The sequence below is a fragment of the Crocodylus porosus genome, unplaced genomic scaffold (assembly GCF_001723895.1).
Source record: "Crocodylus porosus isolate Cpor-Errol unplaced genomic scaffold, CroPor_comp1, whole genome shotgun sequence".
In the NCBI taxonomy this organism is placed as follows: Eukaryota; Metazoa; Chordata; order Crocodylia; family Crocodylidae; genus Crocodylus; species Crocodylus porosus.
In genome coordinates this window covers 84013530-84034224 of record NW_017728906.1, presented here as the reverse complement: position 1 = coordinate 84034224, position 20695 = coordinate 84013530, and the positions used below count along the sequence as shown (strand labels likewise).

General features: G+C 41.9%; 1 protein-coding gene across 1 annotated transcript in view; it reads right to left on the bottom strand.

Moving 5' to 3' along the window:
• Nucleotides 1–6048: 6048 nt before the first annotated feature.
• The window catches only part of TMEM131 (transmembrane protein 131), a gene marked incomplete at its 5' end in the record, with an annotated part of 160745 nt that continues 146098 nt past the window's right edge, over nucleotides 6049–20695 (bottom strand). The window contains 9 exons of the mRNA XM_019528474.1: nucleotides 6049–7006; nucleotides 8172–8326; nucleotides 9946–10043; nucleotides 11883–11979; nucleotides 12078–12199; nucleotides 15350–15515; nucleotides 17996–18154; nucleotides 18331–18455; nucleotides 19907–20034. Of these exons, the coding sequence (XP_019384019.1) occupies nucleotides 6713–7006; nucleotides 8172–8326; nucleotides 9946–10043; nucleotides 11883–11979; nucleotides 12078–12199; nucleotides 15350–15515; nucleotides 17996–18154; nucleotides 18331–18455; nucleotides 19907–20034 (1344 nt within the window). The remainder of the gene's footprint in view (nucleotides 7007–8171; nucleotides 8327–9945; nucleotides 10044–11882; nucleotides 11980–12077; nucleotides 12200–15349; nucleotides 15516–17995; nucleotides 18155–18330; nucleotides 18456–19906; nucleotides 20035–20695) is intronic.

Sequence of the window (20695 nt, the reverse complement as noted above, 5' to 3'; positions counted from 1 at the left end):
GGGGGGATCCATGCTTAGCAGGGAGTCTTGAGGGGAAGGGGGCAGCAGGGGGAAGACAGGCAGATGCTTGTAGTCTCTGCCAGAGCTTCAGCCAGGGAGCAGAGAGCCCAGCCCAGAGAGCATGCTGGGATGCTTGGGGAGTCTGGTTTAACTTAAGCCAGCAAGGGGTCTGGGACAGACATTGCATAAACTGGTTTGCCCCAAATCATTAAAGTCTGATACTATGTTCAACCAGGTTTATCTCAAACTGTTTTCAGCCATTTTCAAACTGGTTTATGTACACTGAACATCTGTTCGGTTACAGGTTTAAATCAGTTCATGTGTAATGTCTGTCCCTAGCCTCAGTGTCTGTGGGGCCATTGGCAGCTCCCACTGGAGTAGGCCTGGGCAAGGGAGTTGAGTTGAGTGGAAGTAGTATTTGACTGTGATGTCAGGGTGTGTAAGGTGTCTTGCTGTCTCAGCAGAGGGGTGGACCAGAGCTCAGTTTTGTACTTGAGCTGAAGACTGCCCCCGCTAGTAAACTGGTATCTTATCATTAGGCTGGGAAGTCAGAGCTGGCTGGATGTGAATTAGCCACATCACTCCTTTGTGGGTTATTAGCTATGGAAACTGGTGTGCCTTTGTCATACCAGCCCATGGTCTGATCTTAACTCTTCTAGATATCCTTTAGGCTTATATTAGAAGCCTGCTGTTTGGAGTTCCTTGGACTCATCACTGGTCCATCTTCATTCTCTTTGTGCCATCCTAGCTTCTGCATCAGAACAAGAATTTCCCTACAATTCCTGAGCTGAGCCAATATCTAAATATAATTGTTTCCTAAAAGCCGGTTCTTTTTAGAATTTTTTTGGTGACCTTGCCATGGCAGGGCAGATTCTGGCTTACAGGGCTCTGCAATGCTGATAGTAGGAAAACACTCTTCCCCCTCCTCTCCAGTAAATTAAACAGCTAGGATGGGAGAAACACAAGTAGCCATGCATAGCTCTTTGCCGTGCATTAGTTATTTTTCTCTAGCTCCCAATCACTGAAAATTCTAACTCAATTCCACCATGCACTTGCAAGTGTTCTTGTTCCTTTAATTCTGCATGCTATAGAGGCTGGTGCTAACTTCTGACAGAACAGGGAGCAATGGTCTCAAGTTGCAGCAAGGGAAGTTTAGGTAGGATATTAGGAAAAACGCTCTCACTAGAAGGGTGATGAAGCACTGGAACAGGCTACCTAGGGAGGTGGTGGAATCTCCATCCTTGGAGGTTTTCAAGGCCCAATTCAACAAAGCCCTGGCTGGAATGATCTAGTTGGGGATGGTCCTGCTTCAAGCAGGGGATTGGACCTCCTGAGGTCTCTTCCAACTCTTTATTTTCTATGATTCTCTCTTAGGGGCAGAATGCTTATGGGGAGACCCTGGAATGAGGGGCAAGAACAGTCTTTAGTAGCTGCTTCCACACCTTATCACTGGTAAAACCCTTTCCTTAGAAGCTGAGTAGTCCACCCTCCCTTTCTGGCACTCCACTTCCCTATGTTTCCATTAGACTTCCCAGATTCTCCTTGCAAGATGTGCTGATTGCCAGTGTGAGGCATGGGTCAAGGAATTAGCAATGAGTGAAATTCAGATCACAATGGAAGACTAGGCCAAAGGAAGAGAGAGTTCAGAAACCCTACCAGAGCCATTCCTTCTTCCCTGATGGTCCTTTCAAATGAAGGAAAGATGTTATAGAAGAGTTTTTCCTTATTCTTTCTGCTACTAAACCACAAAATAAAAAGGGGGTGGGGGAAAGACTGGGTCAGTATGAGACCATACAAGACAATAGGCTTTGGCTTCTCCAAAGAAGTCTTCATTTTGCCTTTGGACTTATTTTTAAATAAAAGCAAAGGGTGATCATACTAATAAAAATATCTTCTTCATCCCCCATGCTATACAGCACAGTAGTTAGGGCACTAGATAGTGTTTGGCTTTCCTCCTTTACCTGATTCAGAGTAGGTACATGCAACGAATCTTCCTGTCCTTCAGGAGGGTGCTATCCTCCAGGCCACAGGGTAGGCTGAGGTAAGTATCTCAATTTATGTGGTTTGAAGCCATTCCATTTTGTATAAATATTTAAATGGTGTATGGTACATTGAGTGCAATGAAGGTATCCCACCCCCAAGCAAGTGCACTGACTTCAAGGTTTTAAGGTCTCTTTCCTTCACTTTAAGAGTAGGTATGTATTTTATACAAAGTGGAAAGCTTAAACAGAAGAGAGACCTATTCCAGAAGAGCTAGTGGGAAGGGCTGTCTCCTGAGGCCTGGAAAACCTTAGGTAAGATCTCTTTTCTGAATTAAGAGCAATGAGCACTGTAATCACTAGTATTTAGGATATCGAAGGATTCTACTTTTTTGTTTTTGCGCTAACCGAGCTTGAAAAGTTAAATTGGTTAGACCTTTCCAAGGCTATTTATTAATCCTGCCAAAAGTGACCCACATTCACAAGTGTCACGTTGATTGAAACTGTACTTTGTTGATATGCTAACTGAAAATTTTGCCTTGGTTTTGGCACGCCAGACTAGTCATACATAGTTAGTAGGATTCCTTTAGGCTTTCTGCTCATTTAATTTTGTACTTTCCTCACTAACTACAGCAGCTGTGCCATTATAATTTCTCTGGATCCTACAAGTACTTAGAGCTTTTCCCCACCCTCATACCCCTTGCTACCAGACTGACTCTTTCTATGCAGGGAGAAAATATCACCCAATCCCTGCTGGATTTTACAGTTTACAGCTACAATTGCCACCCAGGATATGGCAGCTTCTGGACTGTGCTCATGTACTTTGTTGTCCTCAGGCTGGTTTAATGCTCTCAGAAGTGCTGGAGACTTGGGAAAAACTAAATAACATCTGGAAAAACAAATGAGTGGGAGAAGAATTGGTAAAGTGGGGAAACAAAAAGCTGAGAAGCAAAAGACAAAGTAATGAGAAATTGGATCAACTTCAGGAGAGAAGAAAGCGTGGAATAGGGCAACAAATCTAAAATTGTACTAAAGGGCAGGATGATAGAAGAGGAAAAAGAAGTGGGCAGAATGGCAGTGCCACTGATCTTAGACATCACAGAAGAGATACCTACCTTTAGCTTTAATGCTTAAGGCATGAGCTGCAAGGTCCAAGTGCCTGATTCTGAAATGTTTTGAGACACTCAGTTAAAACAGATGGTGTAAAATTCTGTTGTGAATAAATGCAGGAGACTTAAAAAAGTCTAAGGCATTGCTAGACCATCTTCTTAGCTAGCAGTGTTGCAAGTGAACAGAGACTGTCCTTGCCATTAATGTGAAGAGCTTGCCCACTTTCTTCCATACTTTCCTTCTCTATAGTTGGAAGGGCATGTAGGCCTTTTGCACCCTTGGTTTTCAAGCTGCTCCCCTAACTTGCTCTCTGTCTCAGGCTTAAGTAACCCTGCTGTCCCCAAGCTGAATCAAAGCATTGGGCCACAGTCTACAAACTAACACAAATGCTTGCATACTTCCCCTCCCTTAGACTGTTCTGTTAACGTAGAGATACTTATAATGAGACGAAACGGAAGACAAGTTACACTCTTTAGGGCACTCTGAAGCATTCCTCTGCAGCACTCAACCATTGAGAACTTGAGCTCTATGTATTTTGATAATTTTTATTCTAAAAAAAATTCTCCCCCAAGTTGTTGATCTTTCTGCAGGGAAGGGCCAAAAATCGACAGCTATGCTAACCTTGACAGAAGGAAGATGACAGCTGGGTGTCAGGTGCATGAAGTTCAAGCTGTTGTTTGTTCGTTTGATGCCCACCTTTTGGTCCATTCTTTGCATTCCCAACTGTGGAGCAGAGCATTATTCTGTAGCTATTTTACAGAATTGCCTTTGATCAGATTATCTATTTCCTCCCCAGCTCTCTAGTCTCCCCTGATACCTCATTTAGTGTCATCAACTTGTCTAACAGCTCTATCTTTCGTATGTAATCAGTATTAGCAGTTTAAACAAGCCAAGAACTTGTGTGGGTTTTACACATTTCTGGTTTACCTGACTCAGTAGGTCTGCAGTTGCCACTATGTTCCTTCCAGAACCGTTTCAGTCGCTTTGCTGACAATTTATCAGCAAAGAAGTTCTCCCAGGTTGTTGAGGTCTAAACAGTGGATTTTCTTTGCTGCTCTGGATGCTGTTTTGATGTGAATTACAATGGGTTTTCATTGGAAACAGCATCTAAAGATGTGAGGCAGTTGTTTCATAGTTTAAACAGTTTCCATGTGGAATCTGTTTACTGCTCCATGGTCACGTGTTTCTTAAGCAAGATGAATTACAGGTTTAATTAAGGTTGTGTGCCTTTCCATGCTGGTTTCCCGGGAAGTTTCCAACTGTTGCCAATACCTGCCTTATTGAAAGGCATGGGCATTAGTTCAAACAACCTGAATGACATTTTGGAGGCTGGCTGTCTCATTCTGTTTTAAGAGAAGAGCTTTTTCAACCACCACCAACAAAAGATCCCTCCAAAATAGGAACCTTGTGCATCTGGTATCTGTAGAAAGGAGAAACTGACTTTTCAGTATTTTCACTACATAATGGATGAGAATTGTATATCAGGGAGATCACTAATTTGAATATTTTAATTATTTCAGTAAAGAGAACTGCCAAAGTCATGTGACTTTTGGAGATTCACTCTTGCTCTTGTGTAGCAAAGAAGTTTGGGAGCAGGCTGACGAGAGAAGAGAGAGGCATCTGGAATGGGACACCAGGGAAGAGCTTGTGTTTTGGGACCAAAACTCTTAAGAGCTCTGCACCAAGCACTTGAGATCTAAGCATGGCTCCAATGGACAGAAGCGTAAAGGATTCTCAGTCAGAAAGTCGGTCAAGGTTTTGGGACCTGTGCTTCTAAGGGAATGCAGAAATCTAGAACTCTCAGTTCAGAGATGATACCTTTATTAGACCAACTGAGAAATTGCAAAAAAAGCCCAAAACTTCTTTTGCAAAATTGTTTTTAATGGGCATACTTTTAACTTGCTTAAAAGTAACTGCACTCTATCTACAATTACTGAACCAGCTAATAGCTCATTGTATAGGCCCACTACACTGTAGCAACTTCCTTTTGCTTAGTGTAATGCTGAGGCTATTGCCAACCATCCTCCAGAGGTGAAGGGGTGAGAAAATAGGCCAGGACACGTCTGTCAGTGGGTCTTGTCCAGTTAACCTTGTTCATGTCTGTCTTACCACCCTCAGGGGGGTATACAGCAGATTGAACTTGCTGAAAAGACTTAGGTGTCCACATTGATTTTAGAAAGTGGAATCCTCCCACCTTTCTGCACTCCCCATCTCCATTTTTAACATTGTCTTATAGCAGCAGGGTGAAGTTGATATGATGGTTGCTTGCTTTTCTGCTCTAGCTGTGGGGATGCATTCTGAACAGCAACAGTGCTCTTTCTTCATGAACCACTAGGACTGTGCACTGCTGAGGCCACACTAGGTGACACCAGCCACACAGACTATTGTCTTCTGTTGGATTCAGCGCTCCTAGTAGCAGTAAGACTTGTCAGTCACATTTTGCAGCTCTTATGCCTGAGGAAGCAGTGGCTGTAATGTACACATGACCCACTATTAGTAAAAGGCACTATATATTGACTAACAGTAAGTCCATAACACAGCCCTTGAAGGGAGAGCAAACATTATTGCTGTTCAGTGACTCTCACTGAAAGGACAGCATCATCAAGCTAAGGTTGCAGCAGCAGAAGCTGCTGTGCCTGTTAACAAGTACCACTGTAGCTGGCTTTCCAAAGAACTTATAGCATATTGGAAATTTTACAAAGTTACTCAGTGTAGCAGAACTTCAAGTGAGAGTGACCTGACAAATCCATTGCTTTGGAAATGACAGCGTCTGTGATAAGTCAGCTACAATACCATTGTGCCTAGGAGCCCAGGTTTAAATTACAATGGGGTTTTAGCTAATAAAGCCCAAATATGACACTGGACAAAAATTGCCTAGAGCCACACTAACCAATTAGGTCCATATACAGACAAGTCTATGAATTGTCTGCAGGTAGAAAGTTACAGTACACAGTTGTTGAAAAAAGCATTATTTATTTTAAAGTACAACCCAAAGTTGTATCTGTAAGAAATGCACAAGGTATCTTGTTTCTTCCACAAGTCTTGGCTGTGCACATTTCAGTTCAACTTAAAAATGCATTCAGGTTTACAAATGTACAAACAGCACAGAAAGTGTATACAGTCTTAACAGAATGCTCTTACATTCAGCTGTTTTTGCTCTTAAGGTTTTTACATTCTTAGAACCTGTGTTAACAAGACAGACTTATTTTAAAAAAATACTCTGCGTTTTAGCAAAGTGGTTTTTTTTGTTTAAAATTAGATCTTGGAGCATAATACTGGAAAGAAAATTAAAACTGGTATTCTGATAAAAGTGGTGTGTGCCACAGCTCTTTTGGTGTCAAAAAAAGGATGGCAGATGGTAAAGGGTGAAACCAGTGGAACTGTTCAGATGTACAAGTCTTAGCTGAAGTTTAGGTTGCGACCACACCCAGACTGTCAAGTGTAACTGTGCTCTCACACTACCATAATTGCAAGATAGATTTTAAAAGGAGCAAGTGATGAAAGCATGACTGACAGAAGGGGGAGAAAAAAAAAAGCAATAACAGCCTGAAAATGATGTTTCAAAAATTGGCCTAATCAATATTGTATCATCATCATGATAGAAGTCCCTTTGTTTTCTAATTTCAGTTATCATGAGGATAGTGAGACCAAGGATCTGAGCTTCTTCTTCCAATTGTGGGGCTCCAAATTCGCCAGGGATTGTAGGTCTGTCCCATGTCTTCAGCAGGATTTGCAACAGTGGCAGCAGTAGGTGGAGGAGGAGGGGCTGAGTTTTCATTTCCCATGAACTCTATACCGGGCAATGCATTTGCTGGAGTGGTGGTGAACGGAAGGGCGCTGTTGTGGTTACTTGACCAGATGGAGCTGCTGAATGGCGTGGTGGTAGACCACAGGCTACTGGAGTTGCCGAGTATTGACTGCAACACAAAACATTAATGCTGCATAAACACCACACTACAACAGTTAGCTCAAGTTTCTTTCCTTAAATTAGACTAGCTCAAGTGAGGATGGACGCATTGCTAACGAATGCTCAAGTTACAGAGCAGTTGCGAACTGCACCATTCTTGCATTAGCAACTGATAAGCCATTGTAATTTGATCCAGGACTCTCACTCTGCTCTCTCCCCAACAGCTCAGCTAGCTTGAGCTCAGTGCACCACTTGATGCAGGAATGGGTTTGAAAGTTGGATTAGTGGCAAAGCTCCTCTTTGCAATGTTGCCTTGAGAAACCCTTATTCATTTCTCTCTCTGGCAATTCCCCAATAGTTCCTCAAGCTCAGACATGTTCAGTGGCAAATTTTGTCCCTTGCAACCTTTCTGAGGCTGCTAATGTGCAGATGAATGCATATATTTTTGTTCAGCAGTTAGACAGACATACCAATATATTCTGCATTTGAGGACTACAATAAAGAGCCATCTTGGAAAATAAAGTAACAGATTAAACCTTGATATTCAAAATTCAAACATTTAATGTTTAGTTTCTTTCAGCACAGTTTAAACCACTTGACATCTGCAGGTAAGGCAGGACAGGCACTTACTTGCAGCACTAGGCTGCAATCCTGGCATACGGAAGCAAGAGGGGTGGTACCAGGTCCCAATCCTGGCGCACATGGCTCCATCCCACTCCTGGACCAGCCCTGTACCACTCATCTGGCCCATAGGGGTCAAAAACTGGGCAATAAGCATGGAGTAAAAAAATCCTTTGGTCTTGTCCTGTGTCAAGCAACTGAATTAAGTTACAATGGTGAGTGTAGTGATAAAATGTACACATCACATCCAAGCTGTTCTTAGATAAGGCAAACTGCACAAGGTGTTTGCTTGTGCAGGCTGCCTTTAGCAAGAGACAAAAATTAGATGGATAAAACATTAGGAGGAATCTATCATCTGGTTACTATTGTTTTTCTTTAAGCAAATCCTGGAGTGAAAGGATGAGAAAGTTGTTCTGGTTGTGCTATTGTAAACACTCCTACTCCTTTTAGCACCAAGTGTTTCATTTTTAAAAGGCTCTAGATACTGCCAGAGTTAGAGGCAAAACACTGGAGCAGGCTGACAATAAACGGTTATATTGCCTATGTCTACTTACTGCAGTTGTGTGAGTTGGGGAACCTGAACTTGTTGGCCAGGATGGTATAGAATCAGCTGCTGGTGAGTCCCAGATGGATGCAGGAAATTCATTCCAGTTCCTTTGGACATCCTGACCATAAGCAGACTGGGGAAGCCTAAGTTTGCTGAAAACCTCTGAGGAGGAAAAAAAACAAAAACAAGACTAGTGAGTAATAATGCAGGCACAGAGAGAAATCTTCTACAACAGAACAGAACTTGTCTAACATGACAGAGACAGTGGTGCATCTACACGTATGCTTTAATACACGAGCCTATTTTAATGTGCAATAAAGCATCACTAAAAAAAGTGCTATTTAGTTAATGTGCATTAAAATAGGCTAATGCACATTGAGTATCACTTAAAAACCATGGGCTCCTATAGCTGGAGCATGGGAACTGATGTACTCTGGCAGCCTTCCACATCACTTGTATCAGCACCCCCATGCTGAAAAAATGGCAGCGGGGTGCTTTGAAATAAAACACATTCAATGAGCTTTAGTGCAAAGTGCCCCGCTGCCATTTTTTTCAGTGTTGATACACATAACACATAGGTGCTTTTAATTAGTGCAGCTCACTAATTAAAGCATCTAGCACCGCATCCTAAGCCATGTGTAGCAGTGCCCCGTGCTCTTAAGGCGCAGTAAGACAGGCTAAGGCTCATTTTCTTAGTACCTTACAATGGAGTTACTAGATTTAATGCGCATTAACACACATGTAGACGTGCTCCTGCAAAACTGAGTCCAGCAACCCTGGAAGCTTTTTGATTACAGCTGCAATCTAAATGACTAGAAGTAAGATTATCATTTGAAAAAATTCAAAACACATTGCTCATGATTTAACAGGACTGTTACTACACATTATTGAGGCCATTTGCATCAGGAGTTGGGATTCCTAGGCCACAATTATGTTGACAAGTTCATATCAGAGTTCTTCAGGTCAAATTAATAAATTTCAGAGATAAAACAGGTAATGGTGCTGAAACACCATGGGGGTCTCACTCAGGGACTGCTACCCATTTATTTTTTATCTTGATCACAGGTAACTTCTAATGACATAAAAGTGTAACTAAGACCCAGGGGTGATCCAGGGTGGCAACTTCTACATTCTTATGAAAAGAGCTGAGCAATATGACAGAGCAAGTGCTTAATTAAGTCTTATCTATTCTACAGCCTCCATTCTTGCCATTATTTGGTGAATATCAACAGCAATATTGGAACAGATCCTTTAGAGAAGAAAATATACATCATTCTTCCCCTCCTGGTGCTTTTGCTGTTATCTCCAAATCAAGTTCATAACCAGCTTTTCGAGATGCAACATTTCCTATCATTGAAGCAGCATGGTGTTACCTCACTCAGGAGAAGCCAATTCAGCATGACAACAGCATTAATTTTAAACCTCAAAATTTCACATCAGAAAGCCTATCGAGTTTGAAATCTGATTTTATCTTAGCCCTACTTGTTCTTTCTAATAAAGTGAAGCAGCACAACTGTTGCCCACAAAGCAGAATTTCTCTTTGGGCATGTCAGGACTTTCAGACACTAAAATTATTGCAGCTGTGCTTTCAGCATGCAAAGTAATATCAAACCTGCTAACTACTCCCCCCCCAAGGATTTGACATTAGCTTTGCCTGGTATGGTTCTAACAATCTTATACAAATAATTCTTCAATTTTATACATATTTCCAATATACAGAAAGGGATGAAGTATTTGCTCACTCCATTATTTTCTCTGCCATTAAAACTCAAACAACTCACCTCCAGTTATGTTAAAAGAATGACCAAATGCTGAGAATGAATTGAGGGGCGTAAGGTCAGGGCTGCTAGGGTTGCTGATCGGACTCCAGAAACCAGAACTAAACACACACAAAGAGTTAACACTGAATCAGTATTACTAATGATAACAACTTAGCTGTGCATACAAACTTGTGGTACAAACAGATATAAGGAAGCTTACGCTGAACTAGGATAATAAGCATAAAAAGATAACTGAAGTAGCCCAGTATTTTAATGCAGCATTCTGAATATTTTATTTAAATATTATCTCCCTCAGCTGAAATTAAATGCATCACTCATTTCGTCTAATGATTCATGCATGCATACCTAGGAGCTGCAGATAGCCTTTTGCTTCATTTTCCTGTGTGTACACTTCAATCTTACAGATGAATTATCTGAGGCTAAAGGGCCTGAACCTATTCAGCCTCCACAAGAGAAGGCTGAGAGGGGATCTAGTGGCCATTTACAAACTCACCAGAGGGGACCAGTGGGAATTGGGGGAGGCTTTGTTCCCCCAGGCACCACCTGGGGTTACTAGGAATAATGGCCACAAATTGTTAGACAGAAGGTTCAGGATGGACAACAGGAGACATTACTTTACAGTCAGGGCTGTCAGGCTTTGGAATGGGCTCCCAAGGGAGATGGTGCTCTCTCCTACCTCGGGGGTCTTCAAGAGGAGGCTGGACAGATATTTGGCTGGGGTGATATAATCCCAGCACCTGTTCCTACTTGGGGCAGGGGGTCGGACCTTCCAACCCTAAATACTATGACACATATAGTGTAAATAGTGCTAATTTGATAACCGATGCAATGTTCACAAGTATATTTTTGAAAGTAGCTCCTTGGCCTACATGTTTGAAGTTAAAAATTAGCATATTTCAGCCCAGGTTGACGAAATTTAAGGTCTAAATTAGCGTTGTTCAAATTCTGAGCCACTGGGGCCACACACCATGAAGGCCACTCACTGGGTAGACTTCCCTCCTGTGCTGCTACACCTCCCATCTCTGCCAGACTTTAGGCTTCCAAGGCTGCTGTCCTGCCCTGCCCTTGGGGCAAGGGCAGGAAGCAGAAGCTGGGGGAGGAGATGGGATGCCCAGAAACCCACCAACAGCAGCAGCAGGAGGAGATGGGGGGAAGCAGCCCCAAGACCAGTAGTGTAGGGGCTGCAAGTTAACGTGTCACAAGTTGGACAGCCTTGGTCAAAATCATGAGTGGTTTCTTAATGAACCAATTACTCAGGTTGTAGTTACTGAATTAATTTATTGAAAAGCAGATGGGTTAATTGGGATCAATGAATAAATGGCATAAAATAGAATCTAGCTCAAAACAGTAGAACCTTCAAAAGCTGACATCTATTTCCAGAACAAGCAGTTTTTAGACGTCAGAGGCAAAAAAGGACACTGTGTCCTCAGGACTCATTTTTCCCCTCTTACCCACTTTTTCTACCATTAACATTGATGCAGATATTTATTCCCACTACTGGAAGTATCACTTCATGTGGCTATACCCTGCTTTTGCCCTTAATTCCTGAACTCAACCTCAAATTAGGGGAGAGAGCGTGTTGCCCTTTGCTCCTGAACTGAATGGTCCACCTGTAGACTGCATCAGGTGAACCTGGAGTTCACTACTCAAGATACCAAGAAAAGCAAATGGTTGTTTGGAAAAGGGGAAAGGTAGAGATGGAGAAAGAACAAAAGACCATGTGTGATAAGGATGCCTACCCCAACTTGCCAATCAGCTAAACAGGTTTCAGTTTTGTTCTAATGATGCTCTTACTTGGGTCATTTTGAGATATTCACGCCAGAAAATTAAAAAAAAAACTACCTCTTGGAACTAGAATGAATGCCTCCAACTAAGAAGAAAAAGGCTCCACTGGCTTCCTGCGAGGGTTGGGGTTTCAAAAGGGAGATTTTAGTTACCTGTCAGAGCCATCGCTGTCAACAGGTATGTGGGAAATGCTGATATTGCCAGAAACATCTGCCTTGTTTGGTGAAACCTTTGCTAATCCACTACCACCTGCAACAATACATTCAAATTGAATAAAGCAAACAAAACAATGCAACAGCATTCACTGCTATTCAGCAATAACTGGTACTCCAAATTGATTTAATTACCCGGGCTCTTGTCATAACCTGCAGCTACAGCAGCAAAGGTGGGGTTTCCGTTCCTGCCAGGGAGAGAGGCCGTCTTTGCCAGTTTGTGTTTGGTACCATTTGGCTGTTTGCTCTTTGTGTCACTAAAAATAAGTTAACAAAATAAGACTTTGAGATTCAGTGTGTTAATAAAAAAGCAGCTATTAAAAGTAGTATTTAACTGGATATGATGCGATACAAAAGTAGCTTATTGACATTTTAGCCCACAATACCATACTGTACAGTATATTTCCAATGCCTTAACTCACAGTTGAAAGCTCTGGCTAAAACAACCCGATGTCAACAACTGCTCCACTTAGTCAAGCTAATTTTTATTACTAAACAATCACAAACGTGATAGCGCCTAGTAGCAGCACTTCCGAGCTTTGAAAAGAGACATATTTAATTTTGTTTTCTTTTTTAATTTCAAAGAATCTTTCTGGAAATAAAAGCAGAGGTTGGGGGTGGTAAGGACCTCCAGATGGGATGAGCTAAATTAAGGGTGGGGTACAAAGACAGGAGGAAGGTTACTTATAGTTTTTACTCTCTGCGCACACAGGTGGTTGTTACAGATCACCCGGCATGGGTCTTAGGCTGCTAGCAGTGTTGGGATAAACTTTTTGTAGTTAAATGTTCTCGGGTCAGTGGTTCCAGCAGGAAGCGTCTCCCTACACACGTACCAGACAACCATTTGCAGAAAGCTACGGCCCTCTTCTCATTAGCTCTCTTCCAAATACATATGTGTAGATTTGTAAGCAATACTGGTCACACTCCAGTCATGGGAGCACAGGCTATTCACCTACTCAAACATTCACTTGGTTTCTTGAGCAAATTTTGTAGCCCAGGTGGAGTTCTGTAATGCTATGAGCAGTCTGCTACTGGTACCAAAGCCAGGAAGGTTAAGACAGCTTGGGCAGGTCTATGATAACTCCAGTCACGACAGGGATTTCAGTGAAGACTTGCTTTTTAGGGCATTGAGACGGATATAGATGGAACAGTTTCAAAATGGGAGGACACGCTCTAATAGTTATGTGTGCATAAGCCTGCAGTGACAAGGGAGGCAAGCTGCACCAACTCTAACCTTCAGCTGCCTGGAACAGAAGCTCCTCCCTCCTCTATTGAAGCTGCTCCAAGTGTAGGTCTGTCCATGCCCTTAGACTCTGGCCAGAGCAGTAGTGACAGACTCTAAATTTAGCTACTGGATTTTTAAAACATTTTTGAGGAGAGCAAAAGCAGCAAGTATAACATGATGTTGTACAGAGATCGACAGGGAAGTCCATATAACAAACGAAATGGAGAGAATGTACATAGGAATTAGTTCTAGGCAAACACATTTGACCTTGTATATGGAGCAAAGGACAACACATGACTTTCAAAGCATATGTATTAGACTCATTAAAGATGATTAACCCTGCCCAAGAAGTAAAAGCCTAATTTTTATTCTTCAGGGCAGGGGTGTCAAAGATATGACCCATGGGTCTGATCCGGCTTGCTGAGCCCCCCTATCCTGCCCCTAACATTTCCCCTTGCTCTCACAGTTGGTCCACATGGTGAATGCTAGATCAGCCTTGTGTGCAGGGCCCTGAGATGCACATGGTGCCCATTCCAACTTGTGTGGCATGCATGCTGCACACAGCCCCACTCTGGCCGTTTTGGGGCTGCACACAGACCCTATTTTAGTAGGTCTAGGATCTGCACTGCACACAGCACCCACCCCCTCTGTATGGAATGGCCCTGCATGTGGCACTTGCTCACATACATACATGTGTATCCTGGCCTGGCTGCAGCAGGCACCATGTGTGGCACACATCTTTGACCAGCCAGAAAGGGCACCATATGCAGTGAGGTCCTGGACCAGCTGGAATAGGGGCTGCATGCAGCACAGGTTCCAGATCAGGTGCTGTGGGTGCTGGATCCAGCATACGGAGGTGGGACTTAGATGAGTTTGACACCTGTACTTTAGCACAGTTGCCTTCTCCATGGTAGGGACGTGCCACACTTCATTGCACCAGATGCTCAAGAAGAACAGTGCTTACACTACTAAGAAGCAACGGGAAAAGGCAATCAGGTTTTGGGGTATATTGCTATGAAAATCAATACGGTGTGGAAATTCAGCTTAATAGGAAAACTCAAAAATCATGCTGGCTTCTGTTTATTGGTTCCTGCATATATTTCACAGAACCTACAACAGAATGGCAGCATTCATTAGATTCAGTTCAGTCTTTTCTATATATAGTAGATGGGATTAAATATGTTGTGTGTAATTACTGATATCTGACCAGCAGATAGTTGAAACATATTACTGGACTTTTCTAAACAACTTCTAGTGAAGGTTTTTAGGAATTCTGACATGTCTCAGCTCTCTCCATGTGCTGTGCAGTTGTGAGACATGTTTCTGGTATATGCACAGCATAAACTACGTGGTCAAGGTTTGCTCAGTATGATACCTTTAAAGCAACATTGGTCTGTAAATGCACACATCTGGAAGTATTAAAACATGGCTGTCTTTGTAATTATGTTGTACCCTGTATACCTGTTCAATTTGATAAAGAAACTGGGTAATTATTAAAATGAGAAGAACCTAGTATTTATACAAGGCTATAAATGGATAATAGTGAAAGGTAAATAATAGATTACTACAGAAAGGAGATGCGGTTGAAAGCTTAAGAACACTTGGCACCTTCTGTAGCAAGAGGACATTACTGGATTTCTTCACACAGTCAACTGGATGGTTTACAGTTCTGCTAATTCCAATCCTTCCTTATGTTTTGGATTACTAAAGCTTTGACTGGAAGACCCTCAATGGGAGAAGTGGCCTCCTGACAATGAGCCAATACGCTTCACAGCCCTATTTAAATAGGAAAACATCCACACACTAGGAGTTCAGGTCGTATGTCTATTTTGACTCCCTAAAAACAGTAGCAATAAAACCCTGGATACAGGAGTGTCTGTGGCAGCATTTCAGCCTCCTGCTGAGTCCTATAAATTAAACCACGTTTGTCCAATGTGTCACCAAAGAAGCAAAGATTAGAAATCCCACTGAAATGCACAACTAAAGCATGATATGTGCACAAACAAATTCTGGGCAATTTGAATGGGCAACTAAAATCACTTCTACAGCACAGGGCAAAAAAAGGAAAAAGTACTGTTGGCAAGAGGATGGATAATATAACCAGACAGAATTTCCACCTCCTGCTTGTTTTTTTATGTACTACACATAAGCAACTTTTTAGTCTGCATAAATTTCAACTTACTGGCTACAACTGTTGTTCACAATGCTACTGTAAGTGCCTCGTGGAACGAAAGCTAAAGATGCAGGGGGTGGTGATGGAGAGGCAGGAGTTGGTGAGGTCTGTCGTTGTTTCAAGAAAGCATCCGCATTGAGGGTTTGGAGCGACAGTTTATAAAGGTTATCTGCAGCTGAGAAACCAAGCAAAGCCATCATATTTTATTAGTGTTCGCTTCACCACATAAGCTGCTGCTTTTTTTTTTTTTTTTTTTAAAGCAAGGAAGAAAAACATTATTAAATTTCCAGCTCAAATTCTTAGAGAAAGAAAAATGGAGAATTAAATGGATATTAGTATTAACCAATAGACCTTTACAGAACATTGCGTGAGAGGCCTGTCTTGGACTAAAGATGTGTTTGTTAGGATCACAAGACAACCTCTTTCTTTGAAAAATACAATGCCCCTTTACTTTGAAAAATACATTTTCCCAATAATTGACATAAGTTAATCCTCCTCCCAGTTCTAGGTCAGAGCTCTGCTTAGTAACCTTATTTTAAAAAGATCTATTCCTTGTCCATAATATATGCAGAAAGAAAACACAGGAATAGGAAGCTAGACTAACAACCAGATTTAATCAGATGGGAAAGGATTTGAGCATGTGAAGACTATCAAGATGTAGCATTTAAATTAACTGCAGTACGGACAGACACTGAATGGGACTGTCTGGGTGTATCTTTCTAGGACAGTGAACTGGAGGAATGATTGCAATTAGTCAATTTATCAAGCAAATCAGTGAAGGAAATGAAACATCACATGGTTAGAAAAACAGGGCATCTTCACACGAAGGCTCAATCCCGATTCAGTTCTCCTGTTTTATTAGGTTCCACTTCCCATAGCTTTGGCTTCGCCAGTTGTCACCGAACTCTGATTCTCTCACAGCCCTTATGCTTGGTTGTCTCTACCTCCACTGCCTTCAGTCCCATCTCTGCTGAAATCACAATCTATGCCTTTAAACTACTCTCACCTCAACTATTCTGGACCCTTTTTGTGGGAGAAATACACACTAATCTGCTATCTATCTACTCACACCAAGCAGTATAAATACATTATACTCATTCCTCATTCATCTTATGTTTTGTAAAAACCACTAAGGAAAGGAAGACAAAACATAAGGCCAACATAAGCTTTTCACATGAGTAACATTGCTCACACTTGCCCCACACTGATAGTAGCATGTATTTTTACACCCAAAGCAATCTGTCTTCACAGGGGTTAGCAGGAGTTCTGCATTCTGGTTTCCACCCCTCTACTTCTGGTAGAGAGTCAGATATTGCAGTTGTATGGTCTACCACACACCCCCTTACTTGAAGTGAGTCTTCAGAACCTGACTGCAAGACTGAGGGACAGGAGGCGTTTTCAGGTTGGGGAGAAGGCTGTCCTGGGTTTTGTCCTCTCATTATTCAGACCTGTAACCTGTTTGGAATATAGCTTCCACAAAAGACTTGGGTCAAACTGATTTGCATAGAAAGAAGTGGAACAAGCTTCTACAGACTTGTTAAGAAGTTATATGGACACGAGTGGTTTTAGTTCCATTTGTACAGAGCTGAGCATGATAGGACTTCAGGTATTCACTGCTATCTCTGGCTGCAATGAAACTGCCTACCAGTCATAAGTGCTTCCATCCTAGGAGCTCTGACTACGTGAGATTGTCCAAGGCTGCTGGCAGATGTTAAGGAAGTTGTACAAATAGAGTCTCAGGAATTTTATGGCTTCTTCCTGGAATTGCGTAGCCTGCCATGCCAGATACGTACAGCACATGATGCGATTCTGCGAATGGGGCATAAAAACTCCTGAAACCCCACCTATATATCTGCCAGCACAGAGGGACACCTGCACTTGCAAGGCTCTATGCCCTGAGGCTCACCAAGACCCGGTACCTCAAAGAGCCTTAAAGGTCAGGGGCTGTAGGGCATGGCTCTTTAAAGTGGCAGGTCCCAAAAAGCCTGTGTCCTGATGTAAACAATCAGCTGATTGTCAGCATTGGTCCCAGCCAGGTTCCAGGCCTAGGGCTGCCCAGGTCTTGATGCTGACAGGCAGCTGACTGTCCACATTGGGATGATATTGGAACTTACCACATTTTCAATTTATGGTGCCATATAAACCAGCCATAAAAATATTATGCATGTTGAGGAATATCTTTGTGGCTGGTTGACCAATTAATGGCATAATAAATCTGACTAACATACAGTATGTTGCTATTACTAGTGCAATTACATTAATCACACCAGACAGGCATGTGCAGAGGCCTAAGTGTTGCTTCTCTAGGACATCTCAAATGGTTAGTTTTAATCCTAGCTGCAACTTGCTTGATGAAATGGAGCCTGTATTTCGAAAACCTGTTGTATTTTTTTTTGGACAGCAGGCTGTCTTATTCTACCCACTGCCTCTAATTCTCAACTTTTGCTGAATTTCAAGGATTACTGAAGGCCCCTCAATTTTTGGCCTCTACACTTGCACTGGATGGTGTCCATGCGGAGGTCACTACAGAAAAGAAAATGGGAACAGAATTCTATGAGGGAAAGAGGATGGGAACATTCTGCATAAGAAAGCTACAATTACCCCTCCTTATTCTGTACAACAGTAAATCTCTTGCTGCAGAGTAACTGTACTTACAGCTGTCTGCTTTGTGAAGTGGCACCGAGTCCCACTCTGGTGGTGGAGAATCTTTTTCCCCTTCTGAGCTGCTGGTGTTGCCCAGCTCCTGTCCAGAACCACCTGGGAGAAATTTTGCTAATGCAGATGGCCTGTTGTCCATTAACTTATTGTTTGGACCTACATAAAAAAACAAACAAAAGGCCAGCCATAGCCAGTTAGGTAAGCAGCTCTTTTCCCTTGTAAACAGGCCTAGGAGTTAGAACTCAAAAACCTGAAAGATGACTCAGAAGAATTCTTGATAACCAAAACACAGTTATTTACCCCAAAATGTATGATAAAAACTGCTGCTGTACCTCTTGTTTTCTGGAGGTTTCTAGGTTTGCACCCATTTGTCAACATGTGTTGTGCAGACATCTTGGATGAAAAAGTTTTGCGCTGTTTGTTTTCCAGAGGGGGAGTATATGGCAAATCCAAAGAACTAAATGAAAGCACAAACAGATTTATTCTTTCCTGGTGCTTAAAGTGTTCTTCATATATGCCATGTGGGTTTATACAGGCCTGATTTCCTATGACTTGCCTCTCTCATGATTTCTTTGCCTTTAGTCTATCCTGCCTGCAGTTGTCAAGATTATCTCTTCCTAGGATTACTGCCAGTGAAATGATGGTGGTGAACTTACAAAATTCTGCAGCAACAGCTAGTGTGGGTGAGGTAGCTTACTCCTCAACATAAGTGGGGTGTGTGCACATACTGGCAGTTGCCATGAAGCAGCTGACACTCTTAAGTTCACAGGTCTACCTTACAATCTGGTCATCTGTTCTTGCAACGAAACCCTAAGTTTCTTCTTGCCCATGAATCTGTGTTGACCTAAAAAAAAATAGAGGCTTCAAACTTCTCTTCCCCCCCGCCATCTCCCTAATTGCCTTTGTCTACACCTCTGCCATTATCCTCTTCCTACAAACCATTACACCCCACACACCCACAAATCCTCTTATAGACTATCACTTCCCTCTCTCTCCATAACCCTTTGCCTTACTGTCCCTCTCATCTATAAAGGCCTCAACAAACTATGTTTCCTCCAAGAACCAACTGATTTTCACACTAGCTCTTTAGGATGACTATAAAATGCTACCTGATGACAACAGGCAAGCAGGCAATAAGTATCCCTCTTCTGCCTTTTTTCTATTCTCTTACTTTTATTAGCTCAGGCATTTGTATCACTGCTATCTATCACCCACCCCAACTGCCTACACAGTATAGATTTCACCTGGTCTAGGACTCATTTGCTACAGCACCTGGATGAACACAAGTTGCATTCCAGTCCTGTGTAATTAACAGGTGTGGCATCAAGAATTATAAGGCTCCCCAGTTAATATGAACTGGGTGTAGCAAGACTAAGCCTCTCTGACAGCACAGGTTATACAGAGGCAAGTAAGTACCATGGCAGAGAAGAGGGAGTGGTTTTTCAGGCTGCAGATCTGAGAACCTGACCCATAAATTATATACACACAGAAAAGGAAAATTATGAAGCCATAATAGTTAAGGGCATCTGATATCAACTGCTTCTGTTAAAGGTGTAGCTTGTTCTATAGCTGTCAGAAGCTTTTGATGAAGTAGTAAGCTTCAAACAGATTAAAAGATAAGGATGTAATAAAAAAACCTGTGTGTAATCTAGGCTGGCTTGCTGTTTGAGATCTAGTTCTCATCTCAATGCACTACGTTCTTGTCAAATTCCTTAATTTCTTATGTTTACAAAGCTGTAATAATTCCCCAGCATTAGGAAAACAGTCAAACTTAGTTGCTGTTGTTGGAGATGGGCTTTCCTGACCCAATTAACTGCCCCAAAACATAAACATAGGAGGTCCTACCTTCTTCACATTTCCCCTTTAAGCATGATGCTTTCTCAGTGAGGAAACCCTTGATATACTAACCTTGGTTTCACATCTGCAGGGATTTCCTTTTTGATATTTGCTAGCTTTTTGCTTTTCTGTTTTACTGGGACTATTTCACTTTCATGTTTTTCTGGCATGGCTTGTTTTCCCTTCAGCTTTTCTGGTTCCTACAAAAGGCAACAGAAGTAGCATAACATTACTAAAATGGTAAATAAAGAATTCCATTTCAATTACGCTATGCCTCATAAAAGCAGCAACAAGGAGGAAATGCTATTAGCAACTATGAGCAACTTGCGTTGTGGAAAATACTTCTACTTATTCAATAACACTCACCTCCTTCAAACCCTAGAGTGAATTTAATGCCTATCAAAGGTTCTTACGCTTCACTTCTCTAGAGATTTCAGTCTGCTTATCCACAAACCCAGTACAGAATGGGCAACAGCAGCAAAGCACTATACTAATGTGCTTCAATCAACATTTCAAAGGCCACTCTATAAGCATTAGGATACCTACAACTTCAGGCTCATTTATACCTTGAATGACAACTAGTTGTGGAATGAGACTAAATAGATTTGATAGATTATTTAAAATGGACAAGAATATTGTAGCTGAAAGAAGAGATTTATTTTTAAGCAAAGCAAAAGTACTTGTTATTTTGTCATTCAAGTTATTTCTTTTAGTCTTATATAGCATCCATGTGCTTTATAAATATGGTATTATTACACTGACCCATTAATACAAAATAACTATCTGGAAGAGCAAAAAAGATCAAATGCAGTCCTAAATATTTTAAACACACATTGAAACTACTGTTTGTAAAACAGTGAA